The sequence below is a fragment of the Telmatherina bonti genome, assembly GCF_933228915.1.
Source record: "Telmatherina bonti genome assembly, chromosome: 12".
Lineage (NCBI taxonomy): Eukaryota > Metazoa > Chordata > Actinopteri > Atheriniformes > Telmatherinidae > Telmatherina > Telmatherina bonti.
The window spans coordinates 34,674,161-34,688,910 of NC_136610.1; the positions used below are offsets into that span (position 1 = coordinate 34,674,161).

The 14,750-nt window shown below is 38.0% G+C and overlaps 1 protein-coding gene across 1 annotated transcript; it reads right to left on the reverse strand.

The window, feature by feature from the left end:
* Positions 1 to 959: 959 nt before the first annotated feature.
* hprt1 (hypoxanthine phosphoribosyltransferase 1) lies at positions 960 to 13,051 on the reverse strand. The gene is made up of 9 exons (XM_079250528.1): positions 12,877 to 13,051; positions 9,968 to 10,074; positions 6,984 to 7,167; positions 5,786 to 5,851; positions 5,426 to 5,443; positions 5,255 to 5,337; positions 2,205 to 2,251; positions 2,044 to 2,120; positions 960 to 1,889 (listed from the first exon to the last, which is right to left on the reverse strand). Exons 1-9 carry the CDS (start codon positions 12,901 to 12,903, stop codon positions 1,842 to 1,844), a joined length of 657 nt encoding a protein of 218 aa, XP_079106654.1. The 5' UTR covers positions 12,904 to 13,051; the 3' UTR covers positions 960 to 1,841.
* Between the last annotated feature and the right edge of the window lie 1,699 nt (positions 13,052 to 14,750).

Sequence of the window (14,750 nt, forward strand, 5' to 3'; positions counted from 1 at the left end):
AAGTGTTTTAAATTACTCATCAAATAATGAGTTTGTCTCAAAACATTTAACTATTATAAAATATTTATCCCACCAACATAATAGTCTGTAAAGTGACTTTATATTGATCTCTTCGGAGTAATAATAGTAAATCATACTAAATCATGTTTATCTTATTTTTCCAAAGATTTCATTATATAAACAAGCTCACAAAATGTGCAACATTGAAATCTTTTTGTAGCATGAAAACATAAAATGTTTAAATTGTCAAGTAAATTAAAAGCAGTGGAAAATTTGAAAATTTGAGTTATATCACTTCTTTAAATAAATGGGAACCTATAAGATGAAATCTACTTCAGTAAAAGCAAGGCCGGATTATCCAATGGGCATTATGGGCACGGGCCAAGGGGACTATGCCTACTTGGGACCCATGTGGGGTCCACGTAGTGCAAACACCAGCAGTTTGGACATAAAACAAAGTGTATATAAAAGCCAGATAGTTACATCACAGTGTCTAGTATATTGCTATTGGTACCACTGGTGTATCATTCACAATTTTCACAATGTTGCAGTGAAGGGGGCCCCTAGAACACTCTGGGCCCAGGGGCCTGTGCACTTTTAATTCGGCCCCGAGTATAAATTGATAGAAATCATATAATAAAATAGTTTAATCTTAAATTTCCTAGAGATGTACACAAACTGTTAAAACATTAAAATGATCACCATCTAATTTCCAAGTATAATCTGTTTATGTAATCCAGATTACATGAAGCATCTTTGTTTAACCCTTAAAGAGATGCCAGATTTACCAATAAATTATACAGTAAACATGACCAAGTTCAAGTCATACCAAAGATTTTGCATCCCAACAATTAATCTTTCACCTTCAGCAGGGTTAAGAGGAAAAATATCTTTTATCTACGAGATGCCCAACTCCGTCGTTCCCCGTCATAGACGTGTCAAAACCTTCATAGAAACATCCAGTAGTCGCAGGAGGGAGAGTACATTTAATATGTGGTTGCAAAATTCAGGATTACAGGAAAAAACGTGAATAAAAAGTTTTATTGAACGGAAGTAAAACAAAGTGAAAGGTAGTTGAATGATGCCTCTGATGCAATGATAGGTAAACACAGATTACGCATTTTAAACCTCTCAACCTGTTTAAATAATCAGCTGAGCACTTCTACGTCTAAACTCAGCTCATTTTCCAGCATTTCCAACCACCATCTGTTGATTTACACTCATGTAAAGAGAATATTCCATCTTCAGCAGAACCATGTGTTTAAAAACAGATTCATCTTACTTTACAAGTATTTTAGAAAAAGTTTGGAGTTGGTTTTTTTTTAACCCCTCACATGCACACATTATCTCAATTTTGTCCCAAAATATACAGAGACTGAGAAAATGTAACATCCTCCTTAAGAGCGGAAATAAAACAGCTACTAATAAATCCAGATGGAGGCAAAATTACAGCAAAAATCAACATTTTTAAAATGTAGAAAGATGGGAACCTCATTGTCAAACAAGTTGCGGTTTTGTACTTGTCGCTAGCAGCATTTCTTTCAATAAATTACTCCATGTTTTAAAAAATAAAAAGGAATTTAAAAAGCGAGGGGGGGGGGCATTAAAGCATCACACTACTTTCTGGCTGAAGCTGGACTCCCAGATTTGGTTCTTTCTAAGGCAGAATCTCTTCGTTTGTATGTTTTGTGACACAAAGCAAAGGCAGGATCATCACTTCGGTGTTTCCTCAGGAACCCTGAGCAGGTGAGAACATTTTTTTACAACATCATGAAGAAATTAAATGTGAAATGAGCCACAAAAGGCAAAGCTGCACCCGGAGAGCTGTGGCAAAGAGACCCTCACGCCTTGTACTTCTCCTTCCCCGTTTCGCTAATGACGCAGATATGCTGAAACAGAAGAGGGATCGATGAGTGATCGGGGAGAATATTGATCTGCGTTAACTTGCAAAACATCAGCAAACACACACAGTAGGCACAAAGTACACAAATCGTTTACAGCATGACAGAAAATCTGATACCTGCTGAGTTTTTTCTCACTTACATTTAGATCTCTAAAGTACTCGTTGTAGTCTAGCGCGTATCCCACCACAAATTTATCGGGCACCTCAAATCCTACATCTGGGCCGAGGAAAATAAAAACAGAATAAAACTTTGTTGCAACTTTAAGACTCTGAAACAAAAATCTTTGAGCGTGAAACTCACAATCTGGCCGGTAGCCGACGCTGCGCGGCGTCCTCTTCACCAGCAAACTGAGGAGAAAGACAGAGCTGATCACCAATATATCGATCAATGGCAGCAAGGAAAAGCCCCCGTCTTACCATATCACATTTTATCGTCCACATCGGACACATTAGCTGCCTTGACGTCAATACAACAATAAACCACTTCAATCTAAATAAATACATCAAATAATATTTTATTTCTTTCATTTATTCTGATTATGCAACTATCATAAAGCTTCCTACGTTTAATCAAGTCACTTTGGATAAAAGCGTCTTCCAACCATGATCAGATCAGTCTCAATACGCCGAAATGCACACAATCTGGCTCACAGATATCGTTTTGAGCAACACTTGTAACATATATTCACAGATAACACAAATGGCTGAAGGTGGATTTACAACCTGCTTCACATTTAAGAACATCTCTGGATTTGTGAGAGAAATCTGTACGGTGGGTTTAAGGACTCCCCTGACGTCACAGGTCAGCGAATGTCGCCATTGGTTGACAAATCTGTCAATCAAATATACGACTGCTTGACAGATTTACCAGTTAACCAGGTGTGTTTGCTTTCAGCCAATCATCAACTGGTTGCAGAGCGACTGCTATGAGACGCCGAGATCCAAAAACTGCAAACAGCAACTGATGATCCTGTAACGACAAATGCTGCGGCAGTTTCTGTTTCTCCAGCGGCAGAAGTGTCGTTTTGACAACGGTTGCTGTAAAAACGGCCAATGCCGCTGCCCAACAGCAAAACTCCACCTCTAACTGGTTTGCAGAGACAACTTTGTTCATAAAAACCAGTAGTTTTACTGGGATTTGTCCGTTATGAAAATGAACAATGTGTTGACAAACACAAAAAGACAGAAATGATTTGAAGAAGCAAAAATAAAACAGAAAAGAAAGAAAGCAGGCGTCCTACAATTTCCTCTACTGTTTGATTTCCTGCTTGTGTTGTTCTCACTCATATGTAAGTCACTTTGGATAAAAGCGTCTCCTAAATGACTGTAGAACAAAACCGAATAGGCGAGACGCTGGAAGAGGAGGAAGAAGAGTCACAGCTGATTGGCTCTCACACCTCCGTCTAGATAAAAACATCCACACCTGTACATTAGAGGTACCTCATCATTCCATGCAGTTTCAATTCATTAATTCAACGATGATCAGGGTTTTCATTAGGGCCGTGATGATACGCTTTCGGGCCGATTCGATTTAATTTTTTTGGGTGCCGATTTGATTTAAATTGCGATTCTCACAATTCTTCCATACTGCTGATTTTTGTACATTAAAAACAAAAAAATGTACAAAACTTTTTTTGTTTTTTTTTTTTACTCCTCTTTTTTCTTGATTTCTACGAGGAAAAAAACAACACAGCAGCCAGACCATCATTCTGCTGCTATAACGCCCAGGAAGACAAGTTAAAAGATCAATAAAACAATTGAAATGACAAAAATTTAATAATGGATTATTTTTATTTATTTGAAAAGAAAAAAAAAAAAATCGATTTTAAAATTGTGATGCAGAAAATCCCAGTATTTTCATGCATCTTTCCCCCACATTGAGGGTTTCTTCCCCACTCCACGCCGACCTTTATTCAACTCTGTAGTACTATAAAGTAACTATAAAGTAACTAGTTGACATGATTAACTTTACCAGAGTACCCCGCTTAGATTCTCCAGACTTTTCAGGGTTGTTCACGTGTTTAATGTTAATAACCTCCTGATTCCTACAGACATCTGAGTTTTGTCTGTTAGATGAGAAACAGTGGCCACGTTTTCATGAGTTTAAATTTCTCTTTATTTCCGAATAAAACTTAAATCCACTTTGAAAAATGATCATGTCAACACTTAATCACCTCCAACAAGGAGGTTGTGTTTCACCCGGCGTTTTTCTGTTTCTGTCTGTTTGTCTTCAATATAACTCAAAAAGTGAAGGACAAATTTTCATGAAATTTTCAGGACTTGTTTGAAACGTGAAAAGGAAGAACTGATCTAGTTTTGGTGCTGATCCGGATCACCGTTTGGATCCAGGAACTTTTTCAGGGCCTTGGCGGAGGTATGCGCTCTCAAGTGCTTTTCTAGTTCCAAATGAAACTGGTGATTCCTAATTATACTTAATCCCAGAGTAATTCCTTGTTTATTCTCATTTTAAACTCAAACTGATTAATTCCTGTATTGTGTAAACATTAATTTCGGTCGTTCTGCGCATGCTCGTTACGTTATTCTGCCTCCCATCCTACTTACTTCTCTTCTCCTGCTCCGCTGCTGGAAACAGTGAAGTAGTATGGTCGTGTCGAGCTGCTGCTGCAAGATTATAATCAAAATCCCAGGGATAATGGTTCTTAATAAGCGGTTTTCCATGTGAGGAAGTGGAGTAAATTTACTCCCACTACAGGTAAGTTCACCACGTCAGTGCGCTGTCCAATCAGAGCCCTTCCCAACTCCCTGATCTAAAGTAAACGTATTTTCCATGTAAACCTTGGAATGACTATTTCTGTGTAAACCTGGAGGAGAATAATTAATTTGTAACATTTAATTCAGAATGAAAGAAAATCACGTAACCGAAGCCACTGTCAGTAAATTCCAGCAGTTCTGACCAAACAGTGGCTGACCATGTGAACAGTCCTTATGACTCTTTTCTGCAGGATGAAGAGTGACTGTAATGAAATGTCCCCAAATCTCTGCACAGTAACGTAAATATGGCAAAAAGCATCATTGTTTTACTTTGTATAAAACTGCAAAGCTTCTGGACACATTGGACCGTGCACGTTTTATGTGTCCTGTCTGCTTTAACCCCAAAACATTTGTCTGTTTTGCACCATTTCAGTCTCGTTTGGGATAAAAATGTAAAGAACATAAGAAATAAAGAACAAAACAAAACGCTAATGCATGACTCCCACAGCCCCAAAAAGAGATTCTTCACGATCCATTTGGCCATAAAAGACACCAGGAAGAACTACTGTGTACCAGAAGGTCATAACCCCGGATGAAGGATGCGTGAGGGTCGGTTTAAACTCTGCGTGCCGGTCTTACCTCGCTACTTTAACCATTTTGGGATTGTACTGTTTAAGGAGTTGCAGTAACGTCTTCATGGTCTTCCCTGTATCGATGATGTCCTTCAAACAAAGACAGAAACCAAAGTTGGAGATCTCAAAGTAAAGAGCTGCATATTTTATCCTGACATGGAAAGAAGTCGGAACATACCTCAACAATCAGGACATTCTGTGTAAAAGAAAAGTAAAAGCAGGTTATTACATGTGATGGAGCATGTCTGCGGACTCTTCATTAAACAGAATATCTTACTTCTTTCTTCTAAAGGGAATTACACGACCAAAACATTCTTAAATATAAAGAAATTTTGTCTCTGTTGTATAAAAAACAGTGGATTTTACTCAAGAAAATGTGTCTCGTCATGCTACAGCGAAAACGTATGACTCAGCAAATTTATAGAACGAAAGGTTGTTCAATTAAAGTTGATTTCACATAAAATGTGTTGCATAAAAATACTGATGTAATCATCTATAAATAAAATGTTTTAACCATGCAGTCTTCCATTTCTCTTACCTTTCCTGTCAGAGTAGACAGATCATCTCCACCAATCACTTTGATTTCCCCGGTGGACTGGTCGTTCTGCAGAGATCACAGTGTGAGCCTGCAGGCTTCATTTGTTATGACATGTCAGTGCAAAATGCCGTCAAGAAACAGAATAATAAAACAAAGTTTATAAAAGAATAAATAAACAGTTGCACATTTTATCGACTTTATGCCCGCTGTGTTTGCATTTCCTAATACCTTTTGCAAACCATTAAGAAGAGCACGCTTACTGCTTTTTTATTCTTAAATAACCCTACAGATTATATATCGGACCTTGTCTGACTAATGTATCTAAGAGGGACAAAAATGTGAGAAACTGGCTCAATAGTAAGCTAAAAAATACTCCAACAAGGAAAAATGCTGCAGTGCTGCAGCAAACAGGAGCAACAGTTTACGTGAAAGCCGTAGCTAAGTGGGAAATAATATGTTTTATAATAGGATAAATACACACAGATGTGTCTAACAGGAAGCTTTTACAACTTGCAGGATGCAGAACGTAACAGGACATCGGTGTTATTTGTAAAGGTGCGTTTTTCTGAGACGGTGCGTCTCGTATTGATCATGTTAAGTCACAAAAAAAACTGCACTGAGAGAAAAAAAAAAAAAGATCTGGTTCAGGAGCAGATTGGAGGATTTCATCAATCCGCCATCTCTGAATACAAATTTACATCTAACAACAATTTAAAAATATAAAAACCGCTGCTTTAACGCAGAGAAAACACAGTTTGGGTTACACGTCAGTAGTTTTGTACATGTCACACACAACTGGCCGACGTTTTAACATCCCAGTACTGAACATGCAGACAAAGTGACCAACATGCAGGACTACATGCAGTGCAGCAGGGTTGCCAGGTGCACAACAAAACCCACAAAAAAGCCTCATAGAAACTTAAAACTACGACATGCATTTCCTTGTCAACTACATAAGTTCACAACAATAGACGGAGACGGGTTAGCGTTAGCAACAGACACAAAAATGTTTCCAAAGCAGCAGGAAAATGAGGAGGAAATCCACTTTTCCTCGTGTCCGTAATGCCGAGAGCGCTCATCTTTCTTCTTTTAGGACGGCTATGTTTTCAGGCACGGCCAAGTGGTGATTGCTGATATGTGCCATGTGAACAGGACATGTAGCGTGTGCATGTGCAGATAAAATCAACGGATAGATTACACAGTAGCTCTTGAGGCGAATGAAGTCCACTGTCATGGGAATGGAGCGGTCACTGTTCCGGTTCAGGGCTTTGATGTAGTCCAGCAGGTCTGCAAAAAACTTGTAACCCCCTTTGAGCACACAGAGGGCCACGATGTGGTGTCCCCCCATTTCCTTCATGATCTCTCTGGCCAGCCTCTCCGTCCTGACGTCACGTAGGGAGCGAGGAGAGAAACAAGAGGATGATAAGCTCAGTTTTTCTGCTTCAGTCAGCAAAAGTTCTCATTTCCTTTCCGTTTGTGTCGGCAGCAGGCAAAGCTGTCACTTCTAACGTCTAATAAGTCCCAACAAATCTTTAACGGTAATTAGAAACAAAAGATTAAATCCTTTAAGCGCCCGTAAGCTGCTCATGTTTACAGGAATATGAAGAGTTTTAAATAATAATGCACAAAGTTAAAAAAACACAAATTTTCAGAAAAGTTGATTGTTTTGTCTTCAATTTTTCTAGAAGAAAAAAAATATAATCTGCAATTTTTCAATTAATATGAACTTTTGTTTGACAGACAAGAAGAAAACGTTCCTTTTTCTAATTAATTACTTTCCCACACAAGTTAGGGTGTCAGGATTGGGTATAAAAGGAGCATCCACTCTGGTTTTAGTCTTTCCAATCGTTGCCAAACTCAGTCAGAACATTAATTATAAAAATTCCTAAAAGTATGTCCTAACACAAGATTGGAAAGAACATTGAACTTTCTACAACAACGGTGTTTAATATTTGTAAGATTCAGGGGTCTGTTGGATCCAGTTCACCTTTGATAAACCCTCAAACAACCACCTCCGCCACATTTTATTACAGGCGGTCCTTGGTTAATCAAAAGAGTTCCATTCCTACCGCTGCGACGTAACCCGACGGATTTTTATCCTTAAATACCCCATATTGCCCCCTTGATCACTAAATAACTCTCTATATACATGTATTATACATCATATTAATAGAAAAACAGTACAGGCCACTAAAATACGCACGGAGGCGTCGTGTGACGTGTCGGAAGAGTAAACCCTCGTAACTTCAAAACTTGCTCTATTTTTTCATAATTGACGTTTGACACCCTGAGTGGTGGCCGTTCCAGTGGTGACGCAGCCTATGGTTATGGGTGGGCTGGTCCCTGGTGTGATGGGATCCCCAGGATATCGTTTCCTCACAGCCTGCCAAGCCAGATGTTATCTCTTTTATGTTTATTCTTTTACTATTATTATTATTATTATTGTCGGTTAAAGAGACAGAAGACTATTTTAGAAGCTTTATCAGGCAACATGAGACTTGGGGGTGTGTCAGTGTGTGTGTGTAATGATGTGTCTATTTGTTTTACTGTTGTTTTAATATATGTAAAGCACTTTGAACTGCTTCTTGTATGAAAAGTTCTGTACAAATAAACTTTGATTTGATTTGAAACGGCGTAACCCGAGAACCGTCTGAATTAAATCATCATAACTCACCAGATTTCTGCTCTTTATGCACTTTGCGACACTTAAGAGAAACGCTGTAGAAATCCTTCTTTCTCTTCTATTAATAGGGACTTTTTATTGGCATGGATGACTTCATATCTATGGGGGTGTTGTTGATGACGAGGCGTCATCAAGGTAGGGCTGGGCGATATATCAAATATACTGGAAATATCGTGGCTAGTCCCCTGTGCGATATAGAAAACGTCTATATTTGTCATATTTGATTATCCTGTTGTCACACAGTTGTTCTTTTAGCTGTGGGCGGGGCTTTCTCCCTCTTGCTCGACTCGCTGCACCGCTTTGCACAGAGAGTTAAAGCAAGCGCACCTCGTTACGTACATAACGTGAGCTACGTGCTACGTCATGAGAGGCAGCGTGGAGCAGCTTTTCCAGCAGAGAACTCCGGTAGCAGGACGAGTTACAAAAAATGGAGGAAGAATTTGTTCCAAAGAAAAATCGTCCAGGATCCTTCATCTGGCGGTGGTTTGGACACCGGAGAGAGGATGTTGACCAAACAACTGTCGTATGAAAAGTACGTCGCCACAAAAGGTAGAAGTACCACAAATTTAAAATGACATGTTTCCGCCTTTAACTTTTCAATAAATACGGTTTTGATCAATTTGCTTCGTTACAAATTCATCCTTTTGGCATGAATGTTTAAAATCAGCATATCTTAATGCAGTATGAACAAATATGTTTTATTGGAGACACAAAATCATCCTAAAGATGTGATTGTATGCTGCAAAGCATTAATTCAGGGCTAAGGTAAATATCCAGATATATATCGTATATCGTGACATGTCATAAAAATATCGGGATATTACTAAAAGGTCATATCGCCCAGCCCTACATCAAGGTGACATTATTTTCTGGCAGGTTAGTCGTTATTTCAGCAGGACAAAGTTAAACCTTATTCTGCACGACTTCTGAAAACGCAGCTTCCAACGCGGGGTGTGTGTTTGATTCACCTGCCTGCAGACCAGATCAGACTCCGATTAAATCTGCGAAGCATCACGAGGACGACGTGACGAGATCGTCTCTAATCTGTATCCCCAGTTTCCACTGACTTCAATAATCACAAACATGATTCAATCCTAACTTTATTTCTTTATTGTGCTGCTGGAAACATGTTCTGGATCTTTTAAGCTGCTCAGCAAAGACACTGAAAATCACTTTTTACTTAAAAATTCAAACAAATTACAGATTTATTGTTTTTATTTTTACATTTTAATTTTATTTCCAACCTTTCTGGCGAAACATAATAAGAGGTTTTATTCAGACTATTTGTTTTGTATTAATATTTCTTTATCCAGGAAGTGAGGATGAAAACATCTCCTCTGCTAAACGAGAGCTGATAATTATCTTTGTGGCACAAAAACCTTTAAACATGAGAAAGAGGATCAACAATCCTGCCCTTGGACCTTTATATAACCAACCACCTTTTATTGATTTCACAATCAACACATTTCCATAAACTGCAGGAAAATGTGACCACCCACCTGTCCAGGATGAGTCCGTGAGGGATGTAGACCCTCTCCAGGTCGGCGGCGTAGTGCTTTGGTATGCAGAAAAGATCCAGATCATAACCCTGCTCATCATCGCTGATCTGAAAGGTTAAAAAACAAACATATCACCTGTAAGACAACATGAGGCATGTTTTAACAGATCATCTGTCACAAATCAGAGGATAATGTCTGTTAAAGCAGGATTTCCACCCAGAACCACACGGGACTCAGCTGTCAGCTGCTAAACGCGTCAAATTCTTAGAAAGAAGATCTGTGCTGCTTCACACATCTGCACCTCCTTCTGCTGTTTATATTCAACATTTCCTCTTAGTTAACGTCTTCGACCAGAAGAGCAAGATGCTGACAAACTCATGTTTCCATTTTATCTCTAATCATGTGAAGCACCAGTTGTTTTTTTTTTAAATAACATTTCCTGCGAGGAGTCAGCCACATGCCATGTGCGTGCAGACAGCATAACTGGAATCATGTGACAGCTGGGAAGCAGCGCGGGATTCCTGGAGTTGTAGGGTGGATGTGGAACAGAGTGCAGCCTTAAATTCTTTATTTATGCTTTTAAGTCCAGAATAAAAGGAATAAAAGCTTGTTTCTCCAAAACGAAGCTGATAAACCATCTAAGTTAGAAATAATGAGGAACAACAAGCACATGTTCTGACAGTCACTTGATCTGAAAGATTATTTTCCACGGTTACTCACAGCCTTGCTGCTTGTTATCGAGGGAATACTGAGAATTTCATTAACTGATCTGAGGTCAGAGGACTTTCAACGTTGTGCTTCGCACATCTGCAGAGTATCACCTGAAAGTATCAACACTTCTGGTTTTGTATTATCTTGAGATAAATGCTCATTTTTTTAGTATATTTGTGCTAGGACTGTGACGATATGCTTTTGTCCCGATTCGATTTAAATTGCAATTCTCACTATTCTTCCATATTGTAGATTAAAAACAAAAAAAATGTTTAAAACGTGTTTTTTTTGCTCGTCATTTTTCTTGATTTCAATCAGGAAAAAAAAACACAGTATCCAGACCATCATTCTGCTGCTATAACGCCCAAGAAGACAAGTAAAAAGATCAATAAAATCAGTAAAAATTACTAAAATTTTTAATATGGATTATTTTTATTTATTTGAAAAAAAAAAAAAATCAGTTTTGAACAAAAAAGAATCGATTTTAAAATTGTGAACCAAAAAAAAATCCCGATTTTCAATTCAATTTTCCCACCCCTAATTTGTGCTATGCTGGTTTTTTTCTTACATAACTTATGAGGTCATAACTATGTTCTGTCTTGAAAAATAGCACACTGGTTATTTATTTACTTATTTCCAGAACAGGAGCCTCAGTAGATGAGCTCTGTATACTAAAGATTATGCAATACTTTCATACTAAAGGGCAGGACAGTTGTGTACAGTTTCTAACTCATATAAAAAATGAATTAGAAAAAAAAATAAAAATCTGAATATCTTAAAAAAAAGATGCAACATTGAAAGTTTTGCTCAGATTTCAGACCAGCAGCCTATTTTTTTCTTTTTTTTAGCTCGAAAAGGAACCATCCACATTTTTATTTGGAAAAACTCGTGGCAGCAAAAACAACTTCTAATTTAATAATTCCAGATTGATAGCTTGGCCAAATGTTATCTCATAATCATTTAGTTTTTCTCTTCCAGAAAGAAATCACTGCAGACAAGACGGCAGATTTCTTTTCAGCATTTCTGCTTCTAACAAAGTCTCAACATTAAAACTGTATCTTATGATTTTTATATTTATTTGCAAATACAAACCTTACATGCTGACTCAAATTTAGACTTTTTATTATGATTATTAAAGGGATAACTGCAAGGAAGAGGAATACATAAGCATTGCCTTATCCTGCTCCTTTTTGGATGCTATAATAATTGCTACTTTTTAAACCTGTTGATGAAATTGTAGCCATCTATCTACAGGTGTGTTCATATTTATTCATACCATTTCATTAAAGAAGGGGGAAAAAAAGCTGCCTGTCAAATAAGCTGAAATTGACTAAAGTAATAATAAATAAAAATTTTTATGAAAATCATTACATTATTTTCTAATTCTGGTTGAATAGAAATACTTTAAAAAAAAAAAAAAAGCCATCAAATAAGATAATTAATCCCTCATAAAGTAATATTTTGTTGAACAATGCTTTAATGTTTCCGCTCCAGTCAGGTGTTTTCTGTTCCTCTCAGTCAGACTTCTGCACCTGTTGACAGGTATTTTGTCCCACTGTTCAACAGAAAAGTGCTCTAATTTGTCCAGGACCAATTTGTTTGTTTTTTATTTTTTCAACTCAAATAAACGAAAAAACAGTGTCTTATATTACTAAATTATATTTTTGCAGTTATTGTTCCTTTTTTACGTCTCCAGTTATTTGAGTGACTGTTGTAAATTCAGCCTTTTTCTTTATTGAAAGGGGATGAATACATATGAGCACAACTGTAATTATATATATATATACATATATATATATATTCAAGTGTGTGTGTGTATTACGTAACAATTTGCAGCTGCTCGACGCTGCAGCATTTATTAGTAGTTTGACCTCTTGTGTCGACTGTAATTTGTGTGTAATCTGTGTGTAATCGTGTAGTTATAGTTCATATAAACTGCGCTGCTCACTGACGCACAAAACCACACACTTGCATGATGGAGTTGATCCAAAAACATCCTCTTGCGTCATTTGCGCCAAACGTGGGGAGCGTGTGTCCTTCTCCAACCTCAGACCACGCTCCTAAAACGCATTAAATCCACCTAAATCTCGCTACAAGTTGAGTGAAAAGGCTGCAAAGACGAGTTTATCCCAGCGGGCTCCCGGAGGGGGGAAGCTCAGACCACCGACAAGCTCATGTTGCAGAGGAAGGGAACTTACCACAACACAGGGGCTGGATGCCGCCATTACTTCCCGTGGTCTAAAATAAAATAAAAAAAGTATAAATATTTATGTTGTAACGGTCTTCTTGTAATGAAGACAACACGCTCAGGTCGGGTTCGCGGCGTCTTCAGCCAGATGACAGGACACGCATGGAGGAGGGCAAGGTTTCTACTTCCGGGCTGCGACCGCTCGATGTGCGCAAAAGCGCTGGCAGCCAATCAGCTGAGGGGAAACATTTAGCCCCGCCCCTCGGTGTAGGGGGTGTGGCGGGGAGGTCTCGAGCCAAGGAGCGCGAGGCAGCGAGTGATTATCAGTCTGTTGTCATCAGGAAAAGTAGGCTTTTAAATGCTTCTAAAGAGTAAAAAAAAAAAAAAAAAAAAAAAGTTTTTTATTGATGCTACCTACACGTTGGCTCTTGTTTAGTTATAAATCCGTTTTATTTCTAATTTCACAGACCGGAGCAGTTATGTCTCAATTTTTCTTTTATTTCTGTAAAAGAATACATTTACATTTGCTACTCCAAAAACTGTATTTTAAAAAGTGTCTATATACATATATACATATACATATATATATATATATATATATATATATATATATATATATATATATATATATTATATATATATATAAATTTATATATAATAATAAAATAATTATATTTATTTGTAAGGGCTGTGACAATATGCTTTTTTGTCCCAATTTGATTAGATTCCGAATCAACTTGATAAGATCATGATGAGAATCTCCCGTTCCACCACATCACCATGAGAAAGCTGCTCTGCTGGATGTAGATCTGGTGACTGTGGAGCCGTTGGAGGACAGTGAACTCATCGTCATGGTGGAGATGATGTGAGCTTTGTGACATGGTGCATCATCCTGCTGGAAGTTTCCATCAGAAGATGCTACACTGTGCTCAGAAAGGGATGGACATGGTCAGCAGCAACCCTCAGGTAGGCTGTGCTCTTTAAACCATGTCATACTGGTACTGAGGGGACCAGAGTGGGACCAGAAGACTGATGGATCCATGTTGTCATGATGTTTCCAGCAGATTCTGATCCTACCATGTGAATGTGGAGCTGAAATGGAGACTCATCAGACCAGCAACATTTCTCCATCTTCTACTGTCCAGTTCTGGTGAGTCTGTGTGAATTGTTCCTTTCCAATCCAGTCCTATGCTCCGTCCCAGTTTCAGCCAGTCACACTCGCTCTTTCAGCCCCATCTTGATTGTTAGTGATATCTTGGGCACTTCCTAATTTTCCTCACTTGAATAAAAATAAAACCAAAGAGGTTTTATTTGGTACTAATTGTTCTTCCAACGCATCTCTCGCTGATCCCACATTTGAAGCCTGTTGCCACAAACGTGGGTGTAAAAGCAGATGCTGCACTTTGGTTTAATAACCACATTAATGGGGTCATAAATACCTCCTTTTTTCATCCCAATGTCCAAGTTTAAACCCATTTTTTCAAGGTGCGACTTACAAACAGTAATCCATGTTGGATTATTGTGACTCTTTAACAGGAATTAGCCACGTCTTGAAGTCTCAGTGGCCTTGCACCCACACGTCCAATCTGCCGTTTAAGATTTTATTGCTCCATATTCAGTCTGATTTCCTTTTAATTCCTCTTATCAGTGTTTATATGGTTTATAGTTGTGGGGTGTTATGAGTTTTATTCATGTCCTGTGTGGGTGCTTTATTTCAAATAGGTGTTTTTTGTTTTTTTCAACAAACAAACATGGTATATTAAATAGTCCTGACGTCATCTACATGACTAAATGTTAGAAGTGGCTGATATTTCATGTGTTAAAATGAACTGATGCACCTATAAAGTGGGCTATAAGTCAGTACAGATGGTAAAAAAATAAACA